Source organism: Zootoca vivipara, chromosome 3 (genome assembly GCF_965207765.1).
Source record: "Zootoca vivipara chromosome 3, rZooViv2.hap1.1, whole genome shotgun sequence".
Lineage (NCBI taxonomy): Eukaryota > Metazoa > Chordata > Lepidosauria > Squamata > Lacertidae > Zootoca > Zootoca vivipara.
In genome coordinates, this window is record NC_142586.1 from 30,548,764 (window position 1) to 30,564,843 (window position 16,080).

The window sequence follows — 16,080 nt, forward strand, 5'->3', positions numbered from 1 at the left end:
GCAAAGCATAAGGAGAGGGGCGTGGGCTTGGTTTTTGTCTTTCCTTGTTCACAATATCTTTTCACTGATGATGCATGCAATTGTAATGGTGGGTTGGAACTGCAGAACCTTAACTGATGCTTCGTAATGTTTGCACTTCTGTCAATGTGTTGTTTATATTCTTCCTGAGCAGATGTACTCAGTTTGAAAACTTAAGTAACTATGGAGTCAATCCAAAAATTCTGTTCTATGCTCAGAAGGATCTATTCCGTAAGTGGAACTCTCCTCCCATGAACGGAAGCTCCATCGCTGGTCAGAAGGAGCCAACTCTGGATATTAATGGGTTATTCCTGTTCAGCAAGTTTTCCATATAATATAGCCAAGAAAGAAAAAAGGCATGGCAGAGCAAACAAAGGTTTCAGATTTATTAGATCTTAAAATATAGACTTGTATTTCAACAGAACATTTAAAAGAATAATATAATCTTCAATTTCATACACTCAAAATGGTACACCTTTATTCAAAAATATATTACTTAATGTACCCAAAATACACTTTTCAAACTTTATTTAAAATAAATTCAGTTCCAAATAACCACAACCTTTAATCTATCTAAATCACAGGCAAATCCGTTTCCTTTTTAAATGCTTCTCAGATTAATTTTAACCTTCATGATTTCTCTTCAAAACAGCAAGTTATAAAAGATACCTATATTAAAATGCATTACAGTACATGAACTGCAGTTTAACTAAGTAAGGCTTTGTGGTAAATTAAAAACATAGTTAAAAGCAGCTGGAATGGGCGGGGGTTTTTTGTCAAAAAGAACTCTAACAGAAGTAATTGTTTAGTATTTCAACAGATTTTTGAAAGACTTTTTTAAAAAAACAGGAATAAATGTTATTTGTAAGTGAGATAAAGTAACTTTTCTGAAATGCCATACAGCTGACCACATTTTTCTGCAACAGTGTGCACCCTCACTTCCCCGTCACAGACACAAATCCTATTAAATAATGCTTGAAGGTGAGATTAAGTAATCCAAGAAATAAGTAAATGAGCATTCTTCTTCGCTTAAATAATGCTCTGTGAGGACTGGTTTGAGGGCATTTGGGGCAGGCAGGGGGGGGTTATTCTCTGCTTATTCTCCATTTCATTAACTCACTCACTGGCTCATGTGTTTTGTTTTGGTCGATAAACACAAACAAATCCATCGCAGTAGCGTTATGGTTTAATAGACCAATAGCATTTACTTGAGGTAAGAAGGTTGTTCCTCTACATTCCACCCTGCCCCACTCCCGTAACTTCAAAAGCTATGGACCCAGGCAACAAGCAACCCCCAAAAGCTTAATGACTCCAGAAAAATTTGCAACCCACAAGCAAATAGAGGTTACATAGCACCTACGGTTACACTCCTCCTGCTAAAGAAAATAGCTTTAACAATTATGTGCAATCTTTCAGCCCCTACATTTAAAATGCAATTTATTTATTTAAACACGGTTCAGCGTTTTTCTTTATCTAATGGAGTAGAACTTCTAAAAGGAGAATTGTTTTTAGCTAAGCATTTTTCTCTCTCTCTCTCTCTTTCAGCCTTTCCTCAGTGCCTTTTCTAAATAAATAGCCCGCCAGAGTTTTCATTGGCACAATGTAGCCAAATGTATTCAATTTCCTTTAACAATATAAAACAGTCACGGGAGTTCTGGGGTTTCTGAGTTAAAGAGAGAGTGAGAGAGAGAACTATGCAAAGGCTTTATTTTTATGTTATTTTTTAAAAATGAAATAAATCTCAGCATGATTAGCTGAAAATCTGCCTTCAATATTCTAGTACATACTAATATAATAAAGCGTTTGCAATATCATTCATACAAAAGAAACTATATACCTTTAAATAAATTAAAGCTACTATGTACATAATACTGTACATGAATGAAAAATGAAATAAACTAGAATAAGTTGTTTAAGGTCCTCGTTTCCTTAAAGGCATTCTATCACCTTTAATATAATTAAGGAAAAAAGATATTATTGAGAATCTTCTTCTTTACAAACCGATTCTAGTGGCAACCACATGATCGCACCACCATGTTTCTGTACTTTTTCAAAATAACATTCGAACTGTCATCAAAATAGAGCACAGAGATTGCATTCAGTTTCGTTGGGGCACAGCAAGGCTTAGGGACATGATCAGGAAACATCAAATGGACCTGGAAAAGGAAGAGAGAGAGGTAGGACTCAGCTACATTCATAAAGATAAAGCAATTATATGGGTTATAACACTGTGACACCAGATGGTGCTGTGGAGTCCCGTTTTTCGCCAATGGGATTTCCTTGTATGAAGTTTGCAAGGCATTTAACTGAAACAGTTTGGTTTTTTTAATGTGTCTAGATCCAGCCGTAGTTAAACTAAGCCTTTACTTGTGCAGTCGTACCTTGAAAGTCGAACGGAATCCATTCCGGAAGTCCGTCTGACTTCCAAAACATTCAGAAACCAAAGGGCGGCTTCCGATTGGCTGCAGGAAGCCTCGCCGAACGTTTGGGTTACAAAGAAAGCTCAAAAACCAGAACAATCACTTCTGGGTTTCAATTGTTTGGGAGCCGATTTGTTCGGGAGCCAAGGCATTTGAGATCCAAGGTAGAACTATAGAGTTATATCCACACTTTCTGCTTGCATTGACATACAGTAGGTACATTGGATTGTATCCCATGAAGGTTTCCCAGCTGGTCATGGATTTGCACTACAGAAAATCCCCTCCCTTCTCCCCATGAGTCCCCCATGCACCTTCGGATGGGCTCTGGGGCTAGGTGTGGAGAAAAAGGGATTGGACGTCCCACTGTGCAAGTGGAGATCCTTGTGCTAATGGGACAACTTCATTGGATTTGGGTTAGAGCTAGACTAAGTTAGTTGTACTTAGATTCCATTGCAATTAATGCAACAAGTAGGCAATGGCTATACTTAAATTCCACTGATTTCTCCTTCAGCCACAGCGGGCACCAGTGAATGGAGCTCAACTCAGAGGTTCTGCCAGCCAGCAGGAGCAAACTCAGGATTCCAGCCAATGTAAGTATGTTACGGTGCTCCAGTAGCGCTGGCAAGGGTGGGGTGAAACCACTGCATATGTGATTGTTTTTTGGAAGAAGCAGGGAAAAGACTAGAGGAAGCCATTCCATGAAATGGGCTTGGATAACCATATGGAAGGCAATGCTGAACAGCTTCCTGAAATGAATGGGAAAGGTAGTGGAAAACTGGTGACGGAGGGAAAATACAGGGTCTTTTGTACTTGAAAGCATGTTAGGAATAATATTCTGCACATGTTGGGTGAGTTGGAAAGCAAGGAGGCCATAGAGAAGGGAGTTGTAATAGGAAGGACAAAAGAGTATTAAAGCCAGGATAAAAACTTCAGCAGTAATAAGTTTCGTTTGTTTGGTAAGACTGTTAAAATCTGTTATAGCCATCTGCCCAGCAGTGATAGAAGTCTGTAGTCTTTGCCAGAGAACACAGAACAGGCAATCGGGAAACAGCTTTTATATAACTGTTACCACGAAGGGATCTTTTCAAACAATCATAAATCCTTTAAACACACACACACACACAGTGTTTAGTAGAAGTACGTAAAATGCACATGCATTTCCTAAGGTTGTTTAATAAATAAGATGGAAACTGTTGGGAACATGTGTGTCTAGTTTTATTTTTTAGGGACTGTGGAACTATCACGGGCTTCCCACTTTTGGGGGCAAGGGGAAGCACAATTTTCATTTTATCATTTCTTGTCTCTTTCTCATTTGAAGATGGAACAGATTAATAAGAATAGTGGTCAGCAGTAATACAATGGTACCTCGGTTTAAGTACACAATTGGTTCTGTACTTAACCTGAAGCGTACTTAACCTGAAGCGAACTTTCCCATTGAAAGTAATGGAAAGTGGATTAATCCATTCCAGACGGGTCCGCGGAGTACTTAAACTGAAAAGTATTCAAAACGAAGCGTACTTAAACCAAGGTATGACTGTACTGCCAAAGTTAAAGAATGCACTTAGGAATGTGAATTTTCCCAGCGTGTAATGCCTGATTTGTAACCCCTTTGCCTTGAAATTGTTCCTCTATTTCTAACCTAAATAACGAATATTTCTAGATTTTGCACATTCTGCAATCGTCATACTAGGTGCTCACATCTAATAGCCACTGCTGGCATAAGGTTAGAAAGAAATTACTTTAATGTCTCACATTTGACATAGTGTGTGTGTGTGTATACACAATCAATTGACTCAGGAATTTCCAAGTTCAAATAAGCCAAATACATCCCAAAGGCATGCATTAACCATGTGCAGCCTGATTCAGCTGTGGTGTGTGAGAAAGTTAAGCTGGCGGCTGTTTTTTTTTTTTTTTCAAAGTGTGGTTAATTAAACTCTTTCTTGGAAAGCTACAAACCTCATTGGAAACAGCCTGGTTGAAACCTTCACTTAGGTGAAGGCTAGGGAAATGAACAGTAAATGTCTTAAAATATTTTTAAAATTGGAAATGCTTATTATCACAAGGCCCTTTTTTTATTGTTTCACAGCGAGTGTCCTATAGAGGAAAGATACTTATTGGCATTGTCAGCATAGAGGTGTCTGTTTGCTACAATCTTGGAGCCCAACTCCCATGCAGTAAGTATGCTAGAAAACACTTGCTACAATAAGCCAGTCTGCCATGTAGGAATCCCAAGGACTAATTGCCAAAAACAAAAGGCTGACCCTTATCAGAGTAATGTGATCACAGTGGAAAGGACTTTATCACAAGTTGTGTGCATGAGCAATTAGTTCCCCAAACTGCACTCTATGCTGAATAATTCTAACATTCATAATTTGAAGTGGAACATGCCAGACTTTTGCTGCAATTAATGAAATGTACATAGAAATTGGAAGATGACAGCTGGAGGGACAAGATATTCATGATCAGATCTCAGGACACTTTTTCCTTGCAAGTTTAAAAGCAAGCTGGGTGGCGGGGTTTCTGCTGGAACAGGGTAATCGTTTCCCTTTGATCCCTTTTTTCTAGCTCTAAATAAACCTGCTAAAAGTGTTATCAGCTCTGCAGTTGGGGTGGGAAAGCAGGTACATGTAGTTTGGTCCTGAAAATGAATGACCAAGTCAAAATTTTAAAATTTCATGGGAATGTTACTGTATAACAGTGCTTCAGGAGTTTCTTACAGAAATATGATTATGTGCTTTGTTTTAAATATTAATCTGCTTGGAATGAAATGTTAGCACAGTAGAGAGGTTTCTGGATATTTTCTTGCCTTTGCATTGAAAACTGCTGAAGCAGGGGAAGACAAAGAAATAGGGGCAAGCCCAGAAAATGTGTGTGTGTGATGCTGTCTCCCAAATAATGAGTACGCTTAAGCCAAACTCTGCTGGTATCCAATGCCAAATGTTTTCCTTTCCTTTCCTTTGGACAGCATCAGTGAAGCTGAGAAGGGGGTATTGCTGTCTGGGCTGCCAAGGCTTATGCCCACTTTGGTGCTGCAAATGCAGCAGGCAGTAGTTACAAGTAATAAGCCCAACTTGATTGGCATCTACAGCCACAGCAGGCGCTGCAACGTTCCAACAGTTTGACTTTACCCCCAAAGGCACACTCTTCCATTGTCTCCTGAGAAAGACTGATGCAAGCAGCTGATATCTATGAGATAATGTATTTACATTCCATTGGTTCAATTTAGACATACCGTAATTCCACCTCTTTTCCTGGGTGGCACTCATTACATTTAGGGATGCATACGTACCAGAGTCTGCACTATGGCATGATTTGTTGCATTCATGTGTGCATTGAGAGGAAAGGAGCATTCTCCATCACAATAAAAGGCAGCGTAACCCTCTGGAGCTATAATCCAATCCTAGGCAACAAACGACAGAACTTTTAAGTACAAACTCAGTACTTCCAATCTAAAATGATCTATAGTTTGCAGGTAAGAGAGATATGTTAAGGAAGTTGAGGTGTCAAATGAGAAAAAAAATAAACACATATGAATATTGAATTCCAACCAGAAATGTATACAGCAGGGATGTCCAACTTCCAAGAGACTGTTATCTACTACCACTAAAAAAAAAATGGCAGTGATCTACCCATTGTATTGACCAAAGTTGTTGAGCTTTTTGGGGAGAGGAAGACCCAAAGTTGTTGCAGGGGGGCGGGGCGGCGACCGATCAGGATCACGCGATCAACCAGGGGCGACCCATGATTGACCGGTAGATCGCAATCAACCTGTTGGACATCCCTGGTATACAGTAATGGTCCCAGCTCTTCCAGGTCCTGGGTAGATGCCAGTGGATTAATGTGCGAACTTTACAAATATTCCACCGTTGCCTGCAAAGCATTGTACTGGCGATCTTCTGCTCTGCTAGTTGCACATTGCTGTCAATTCCTGAAAGGGGGAGGGGGCAAGGTAGCAGACAGCTTGGTCTAGCAACACCACACTGTTGTTGGGAAGCTAGCAGAGCAACACAACCCCACTGGCAGCTACTGACCCTTGCTTTGAAACTATTAGAAATAAACAAGAGTGAGGCCCAACACTACTTTCCTGTCTCTAAATTGTTGGCATATCAATTTTCTATGAAACAATATTTATTAATCCGGGATAACTTGATTACCTGAAAACTGATCAGGTACTTTCCTTTTGCAGCTCACCAAAACCAGCATAATTACTATGGAATGAGTTATAAACTGAATTTCAAGATCTGTTGCCAGGATTCATGTTTAACATCCCTCCTCCTGAATCCTAAGCACCAGTTGCCATTATTATTATTTTTTGCTGTCTATAATAGGATTGATCATTGCCCCTACCTGCCAGCCTAGGTCTCTGAAGCTCACGTACAGTTCGTGTTTTTTACAGGCTTGTTTCTGCTCACTTGTGTTATAATCTGCGGAAAGGAAATAAAATGTATAAATATTTCTATGGTTCAAAGCATCCATTATTTCCTCCTTAGATATTACAAACATCTTGATATGAGTAAATAGCAGGAAACCTGCTTTTGATACATGAAGTGTTTCAGGCAATTGCAAGTCATGCTGACTACCACTATTACTGACTACCGTAATATTAGCAGAGGAGCTTTAAAAGAATTATATTAACAGCAGACTCTTATACATGTCTACTTAGAAGTACATCTCACTGAGTTCAATGGAGCTTCCTTCCAGGTGAGTAGATGTAAGATTACAGCCTCATTTTCCCTCAAAACCTTGGGCAGGCAAGAGGCTCAGTTGTAAAGGCATCATTGGGTGGGAATATAATAGCACCTAAATCAACCTGCCCATAAAGTATGACAGTTATGGGCATTCACCTTTTTCAGGTGGGTGGCGGTTGCGGCCCCTCACCTCTGCTGCCATCCCAGCAATTAGCTCGCGCATGTTTGCCGGCCATTTGGGAATTCCCCCGGTTGGCACGATCTCAGGGCAGGACTTCCCGCCAGAATGCCAGCTTCAAATGAGCCAATCAGAGCCCCCACCTGATGGGCAGTGCCTTGCTGGCTGGCCAGGCATTGGCTGCTGCCATAACCAGCTATGATATGGTAATATAATTGTAATTGCATGCCTGTTTTATTTAGAAAAAAACAGCTAATTATCTCCCCTTGCCAAAAAGCAAGTAGCATGATGGATTTTCTTTCATCAACCTGCATAAAGTATCATTGTGATCAAGGCACACAGACATAGGGTAGTGTTCATGATGCAAACGGCAATATAATAGAAAGCGCTATAGGCTCTTCATCAACATCATGTATCTTTGTTGACAAACCTCCCTGGCTGGTCATATAGTTGAGTCTATTGGCATTTAAACTAGTGAAAACATTATTATCAAACCCTTCTGGCTGTCCCAGTCTGTTCTGCGTGTCCTGCACCCTACCTGTAGCGCTATTATTGCTGTAATTTCCCCATATTTACAATGAGTTAATAACTTTGAACTTTAAGAGAAATGGGTATAAAATATTACATACCTGCAACTTCTATTGATTTCAATTTTCCAGAATGTTCATAGTCAAAAGGGTGTTTTAAGTCTCCAGCTTACTTTTTATAATAAGACGACAGATCAAGGAAAGACTCCTTTCCCCCTGCCTCATGAACTGATTTTCTAAGAATGTCAATGCATCTTTTGTGCCCACTCAGTGTCCAACCATGTTAACATCTACTTGGTTACTGATTCTGTTTTGGCATCTTAGTGTTCATCATTACAGCATTTCTACCATTATAAGAGTAATTCTGTCTACTTTGAGGGGCTTCCCTTCTTTGATTTCTGCTCGAGTTTTTCTAAAATAGTCCGGTCTATTAATCTTGCACAGAGGATGGGGAGAGAGAGAGAGAAATGTGCTGTGCAGTATTTGCTGCCTGCTTTTGTTTAGATCAGAAACACAAAAATGTACTGTGTACTCTGCTTTCTCACCAGCTTTTTGGAAGTCCCCATCTCCCCATGAGCTCTGTGTGAATTTTTATTCCCCCCCCCCAAAAAAAACCCCAAACCCCTCTAATATATGTAAAAGTATCCTTTCACCTTTCTCCACAGTTATGAAAATGCTAAAAACAATTTTAAAAGAGATGAGTGCTGCCCAGATGTGAATAAAGCCTCAGCACACTTGATGTGAAACTAGGCATTCAATATCCAATCATAGGGGGAAGGTGGGGGAGAATTTGATCGCACACTTAGATAGAATGCAAAAAATATATATCCCTAAATTAAAACCATATTCCTTCCTTACATTTCTGCATGTTAGTAGAGACAAGTGTGGGATGCAATATTACATTGCATGGTAAGTGGCTAGGGTGACATTACTATACAGAATCTGGTGCCAAAGATCCAATTTCACTGACTAGGGATTCAAGGTCCATGTGTTTATTCTGCTAGGAATCAAAATCATGGGATATTGTGGCTGAATAAACTTTATACCCAAATAATTTAGGAACTGGAATTAGGTTTAGTAGAAAAATACTTTGAAGGGAGAACAAGGAAATGATATATAAAAACTCCTAAATGTATCCATTGGCGAGCAGCAAATATTTGAGATGGGATTGAGTTTGTCTATATACTAAGGATTATTGCATGTTTAACTAAGTTATTACACATCTGGGCTGCAGTCATGTGCACATTTACCTATGAGTAAGTACCGCATGTCTGACTAGACATGTATAGAATTGCACTATTAAGCATGTCCAACATCAAGCAACAGAAAAAGTTAGTCTTTTGTTTCTCAATGGAAGTCTGTATTTAGGGTGAAACTATTAAAATACAGCTTTTGAATGAATATTTGACTCAGTGAAAGAGCTACTTCTGTTCATTTAAAAAGCATGGCTGCAATATTGGTAACATAACAACACCATGGAAGTTGGGGGAACTCATTGCATTGTATGAGGGAGAGAAGAGAAACTCTATTGACTTCTGTGATTAAACCCCACTGGCTTCTATGGGAAGCAATGCACCCCTGGTCTAAAGTAATGGGTTTGACTGCACAACCACTTGTGCCTGAGAGGTGTATATGTCTCCTTCTGGCTTGTACTAGGTGGGTAAAGCCACAACCCTGGCTTACTGTTACATGCAAACCTGGGAATGTCTGCTGCATCACTCCAACAAATCATGGTCAGTAAACCAATTACCAACCATGCTACATGCAATCTTGTATTTGGAGCAATACAAACTACAAACCCAGGTTCAGGATTGTAGAGCTTTTCCCTCCAAACATGAACCAGGAGGAGGAAAGCAGGAACAATCTGCTAATCGTGGTAAACCATGGTTTATTCTTACCGTGATACGTGAACATGGCCTTTGTGCTTCCCATTCTTTCTGGGGTGTGTCATCTACATGTTTTGTGTGCTCTCTACATGTTCTGTATATTTTATGCATTCTTTGCCTTACCCCCAACACTCTGCATTCTTGAGGAATCTTGTGGCGTGCTGGATTTGTTGCGGTTCTGATTTTTCTTTTTGTTATTGGCAGCTCGGACAGATCGAAAAAGGACTTCGCTTGCTTTGAAGAAAGCAACCATGAATGGCTGTTTGGACTGAGGACCATGCCGTCCTATAAGGCCAGCAGATTTCACGTTGATACTCCTACCTGCAAAATAAATCAATATAAGCATATTTACCAAAACACAGAATAAGCTAAGCCAATTGGTGAAGGAGCCATGTTAAAATAATAACTCTGGAACATTGTTGTTGTTGTTGTTATTGTTGTTGTTATGCTGTATTCAAAGTAAGTGGTACTTTGGTTCCCAAATACCTTGGTACTCAAACAACTTGGAACCCAAACATTGCAAACCCAGAAGTACGTGTTCCGGTTTGCAAACTCTTTTTGAAAGCCAAACTTGCTTCTGTTTTGAGTGTTACGCTGAGGTCTGTCTGGTTTTGCTATTTATTTTGTGTTTTTGTTTTTCCGGCTCTTTCTGTTTTGTTTTTGTGACTGTGTGGAACCCAGTTCAGCTACTGATTGACTGTGTGACTGCAGTACATTGTTTATTGCTTTCACTTTATGGATCAATGGTCTCGTTAGATAGTAAAATTCATGTTAAATTGCTGTTTTAGGGATTTTTTAAAAGTCTGGAATGGATTAATCCATTTTGCATTACTTTCTATGGGAAAGCGCACCTTGGTTTTGGAACGCTTTGGTTTGGGAACGGACTTCCGGAACGGATTAATTTTGAGAACCAAGGTACCACTGTAGCACTAAGTAACAGCTATCTGGACTGCCTACACACATTGCCTCCATCTTGCCAGCAACCACAGTCAGTTTATTGGCCCTGATCCAGCTCCCCACTGACTCCAGGCACTGGTCCAGGGCTTACACAGATGTTATCCTGATATATGTTACAGAGGAATAGAGCTGTGTATCATTAGTGTACAGATGGCACTTCACCTCAAATCTCCCAGAAACCACCCTGGATGGCTTCATGGGGATGTTAAATAGCATTGGGGACAAAATGGTATCCGGACAGGGCCTTCTTAAGCATATCTGGCGCCGTGGTGCAAAGATTCCCCTAGCACACACACCCCACGTGCCTAGATAATCCTTTTTAAAACCACAGTCCTTTTCACCCTTACACAGAAGTAAGCCCCATTCAACTTAGTAGTGCTTACTTCCAAGCAGCTACACACAACAACTTTTCCAGCTGCACTGCACCGGAGGAGCCGCTTTCGCCCCATGGGGAACCCAGTGGTGGCACCGTCCCAGCTACATTCCCGGCGCCCCTCCCCGCCTTCAGGGATTGGGATCCAAAAAGATGATCTTGCAAACGCTGCGCCACTTTGAATATCCCCTATGGTCCTTTGCACAGGGGCAGTTCCAGCTCTCTCCCATTTGGGGAATGTGCCCCCCCTTAACTCTCCCTCCCCTCAAGCTCCCTGGAGCAGCTGCAGCGCTAAAATACAACACCGGGATGTGGGGGGAGAAATCCTCAGCGAGGAACCAAGTGCCAGATAGACGCGAAAGGAGGTGTCTTCTTCCCCACATTAAATGGGGGGAGTTCCAAGCAGCGGTAGACAAAGAAGAGGGAGGCACCCAGCCCTCCACTGGGCGACTGACCCGGGCTCTGCTTCCTGGAGAAGCAGGAAATTGCCATTCAAAGGCGGTGGCGGCAACGCTGGGGCATTGCAGAAGCGCCCTTGCGAAACATGTGTGCAGAGGAGAGGCTGCAAAGCGCCGAGGTGCGACTATTGTGGGGTAGTCAAGGCGGCTTTGTCGGAGACACGGTGATCTGCGCCGCAAGGAGTGTGCGGCGTCGGGCAGCTGCAGGAGGCTGGGCTGGACTGGGCTGAGCGGGTGGGGGCGCCGCCCCTCGACGGAGGCAGCTCCACTGCCGCCGCCGCCGCTGGGAAAGCAGCAAAGCGGGCAAGGCTTTCAGTTCAGCTCTCAGCTCTTCCCTGGAGTCCCTGGCGGCTCCAGCTCAGCCCAGACTCCCAACCAGGCACCCTCTGGAGCTTGGCACCCTGGCGCATTGCGCCACCCAGCCTAGCCTTAGAGATGGCCCTGTATCCGGAAGCACCTCAGAGCACCCCACAAAAATACTCCCCAATGTTTTTCTCTGAATTTGACCCCAGAGAGAGGACCAGAAACACTGTAAAACAGTAGTCCCAATGCCCATCTCACAGAGCTGGTTCAAGAGGATACCATAATCAGTGGTATCAGAAGCTACTGAGAGACCAAGTAAGAATAATGGATTCCCTCTGTCCTTCTCCCGATAAAGGAGATGACCAAGACCTATTGATAACCAGGCCTGAACCTCAATTGGAACAGGTCAAGGCAATCAGTTTCATCCCAAAGTATTTGCAACTGTTGAGCCACAACCTTTCCCCCAAAAGGGACCATTCATGACTGGGTGGTCTTTGTCACAAACCAATGGTCCCAGGCTTGATTCCCCCCCCCCCCGGTGTGGTAGCATCACCGCTCCCTCCCACAAGGATACTTTGACTGCAGCTTGGATCCACCTGGTTGTACCACCTCAGCAAGCTTTTAATAAGCCAGGAGGGAAAAGGGAACATGTTGTTATTCACATCATTGCAAGCACCTTGTCCACTTCATCAGGCTCCATCAACTGAAATGTAATGTGAAAGGCAGATATGCCAGACATACATAGATTAGCCTCATCTATTTTTAAAACTGTATAGCGCTAGAAGAGAATCCCACACTGTGATGGCAAAGTAGTCAACATTTTTTCTAAGCCACTATCCTCTTAATTTAAGAAAACAAGAATGGCAGATGGGGAATCCTGTAGACCTGACACGAATCAATACGAAAGAGAAGGGCAGGCACCCTACATATTTATGCTTCGAGTCATAAATAATTTCAAAGCATTACTCAAATTTCACCAAAAGCCTTAAGTATAGGTACAGCTGAGGCTTCAGTCTTTCAAGGAATAATATATAACAGAGGTTGAAATATGTACACGATTGACTCTAGTTTTACTCCCAGGGGGATGTACATATTTCTCTATAATATTTGTTCAGTCAGGACTGAGCACTACACTAGATTATAGACTCTGACCCTCCGGGGCAACCGGGGGTGGAGGAGTGTTGGAGGAAGGTGTTGAAAATGAAAAAAAATGGGAGGGGAGCTAAGTCACTAAAGCTGCATCCATATGAATTTCGAACAAATAAGCCCTCAGCTCTTAACAGAATTTATTTTGGCAGCCAGAACACCTTTGTGTCTCCACGTATTATACAGAACCCTTCGTTCCGCCAGAAACCGAGACAGTGTCATGTGAAGCTATGCAGCTGTACAACGGGAAAGTGTACAAAATTCCTTAAAATAGTAAAAGAAATTCTGAATTGCTAGTCTGGTTGGCAGCAATGTCACTCTGATCTATAGCAAAGTAGGAGGTGGGAAATGGTTAAAATCCTCTGAGAAAGAAGCATCTGCCTTGCAAATGTATCATGACATTAAACTCAATCTCGCTTGAGAAAGAACTTACTAATAGTCATAGGAGTAAGCCTTAAACAAATAAGCATATAGGCTTCCCTTTTAAAGGCAAACTTACAGTGGCTCTCTGCCAGGGTCTATATTTCTTAGAAAAACTTCTATCATTGGCGTAAATGAAAGAGGCAGTTTGATTTGTGGTTAAGGCAGTTTCCATTCTACTTCCACTGTAACAAATGTATTAATTCAGCTCAGACTTCCTCCTCCTGGCAGCCCTTTTGCAGTAAAAAAGAGAAATTAGAAGTCGCGGCCAAATACCGTACCTTGAACTGACCCACTTCAATACATAAACACTTTTACAACATGTTTATTCAGGTGTAGCACTTTAAATTGCTTTAAGATGTTTCCAGTGACAGAGAAACCAGCAAAGGTGAAAAAAGGAGAACTGAGAAAGTTAAGCGGTTCGGGAGCGGAATGGAATGGTCACATATTATGAAAAAATATATATGAAATAATTACTGCTTCATGGAGGGGAAGAATCTGGAAAGGAAAATATGTATTTGTTCAATTTCTAATTTCATTTAAATGATTGTGAAATAATATAGTGCTATTCATTGTTGAATGTGATAGTCTTTAGCAAGTCGGATCTGGAAAACCTGGACCAAACCACAGCGTTCCACATTTACCTTCCTTTTTCTAGGAGTCCTTCTGATGAGGCTCTCTGTTTTGTTGCAAGGACTTTCAATAATTTTATTTTACCTATAAAAGATGAATACCTTACTGGCAGACATTTCAGGAAATCTATTAGATGTATATGTCCTGAATACTATAAAGATATGTGTGAGACATTATTTTAAAGGGAGTTCACTTTGGTTTTGAAGGCTCACCCCCCCCACACACACACACACTTTTGCTTCTGACAACCTTGGCTTTCTCAATTTACAAAAGTGTTTTTTGTGTGAGAAGCAAAACTGGGGGGGGGGTGAACCTTCAAAACCAAAGTGAACTCCCTTTAAAATAATGTTTAATATTATTAAGTTTCCTGCCGGTTTCTTTTTAGATTTCAGCAGTGAGATGACTATTAAGATGCCACAAGTTTTACTTAAGTCCTCAAGATATACAGAGATACTCTTAAAAATTCGTTTAAGCCCAAATACCCTTTGAACACAGAGGCAATTTATGTGACTCTCTCTATCTGCTGTTTACTTGATCTTTTGAACAGCCAAGGTAAGCTGCGAGGAACAGTTTTCCCCACCCCTCACCATAGAATTATAGCTCAGCACTTCTATTTTTCTATATAAAAAACCAATAAATAATCATTTATATTTCAAAAGGTTTGCTCGGCAGTAAACTCCCAATGACTACCATTCAACATAGCTCCACGTAAGTAAATTTAGCATTCTACAAGTTGATAATTCTGGAGCAAAAAAAAAAGCATGTTACAATAATCAAAGCACTTAATTCAGAATTGCCCCATTGGTCTCAAAACTACTACAAAATTAGTGGTTTCATAACTGAAGGCTCAGCTTATTTATTATGGCAGGATCCAGAGAACTATGCAACTAGTTCCATGCACCCAAGGGAGTTTTGGGCTTGCGTTTTCTGAGCAACAGACCCTCATGCCACATAGCAAACCTCTTTCGAACCAGAGAGCCTTTCAAAAACAGTTTGTGATCATGAGCCTGCTATTCAAAGGGGAAATGTTAAACCAAATGGCACCTGGGTGGGTCTAAAGTAGCCATCAGTGTGTATAAATCAATCAGTGTGCATAGGTCATCTGATTATGGAATGCTTGCTAATAATTTTAGCTTGCTCATATAAAGTATGTAACATAGATCTGGGAAGGACATACAGCAATCACATGTACTCTCGTTTTGAGATTCTAATTGACAAAAAACCCCTATGTGTTTCGTTTGTAGATTTCCACTCGACAGTGTCCGACAAAGCAGATGAGTCATTGCTGCAATCCATCCTTTCCCATGTCTGAAGAATCCTCCCCACACATGGAAAGGCATATTTGAAGTGTGGAAAACAAGGGCCTTGTATGCCAGACACTCATCCACCCCCCTGTACACAACTCCATGTGCATTTGGGTAGCGAAATTCCACAGGTAATGAAAATTCTTTCTTTCAAAAGCAACCCTGATCAAATTATCTCTTTTAAGAAACTCACCCCATCCAAACTACTAGCTGTTTGAAAGATGCCAAAATTAATGTGTTTGGTCACACTGGCAGGAGATGACAGGTTATGCCCAAGAAACTTTAGAGCACAAGTCTTTGTGTGTAGGCAAAAATAAATTCCCACTGAGTTCAATAGGGTTCATTCTCAGGTAAATGAGTACAGAATTGCCTTATTTAACTAGCTTCTGCATTGATGGCTAAATCATGCGTGCATCACACTCTGAAATCAGTAGTCCTAATTACCCGGTTTTACGCTGAGTTGCCATGGCCACTGTGGAGAGGGATATTGCAATTAGTCACCCACTACAGAATTACATAAGCTTTCCAAAACTTGTGATCATGTTCCTAAAGTTCATATTGCTTTGGCTCAGCATAAAAAACAGCAACTTGTAATGATTACCTTAAATGCAAGGCAGGCATTACGGCTCTTAATTTTGTTTCTTTCCAGTCTAGATGTTAATGCAGAGAACTCATTCTCACTCATCCACTTGCTCAAAAAAATTGCCCACCTCCTTACTACTTTGGCTGCTGCTCTGACAGTGATCTGCTCTCCTCTTCCTCCCTCCCA

General features: G+C 41.2%; 1 protein-coding gene across 2 annotated transcripts in view; it reads right to left on the reverse strand.

Moving 5' to 3' along the window:
- Positions 1-384: 384 nt before the first annotated feature.
- BMP5 (bone morphogenetic protein 5) overlaps positions 385-16,080 on the reverse strand; it is a 54,562-nt gene continuing 38,866 nt past the window's right edge. For both annotated transcript variants that reach the window (XM_035109772.3, XM_035109771.3), the window contains 4 exons: positions 9,841-10,038; positions 6,786-6,862; positions 5,728-5,838; positions 385-2,174 (listed from right to left, as the gene is read on the reverse strand). In XM_035109772.3, coding sequence (XP_034965663.1) covers positions 2,025-2,174; positions 5,728-5,838; positions 6,786-6,862; positions 9,841-10,038 — 536 coding nt within the window. In that variant the 3' untranslated portion in view covers positions 385-2,024. The remainder of the gene's footprint in view (positions 2,175-5,727; positions 5,839-6,785; positions 6,863-9,840; positions 10,039-16,080) is intronic.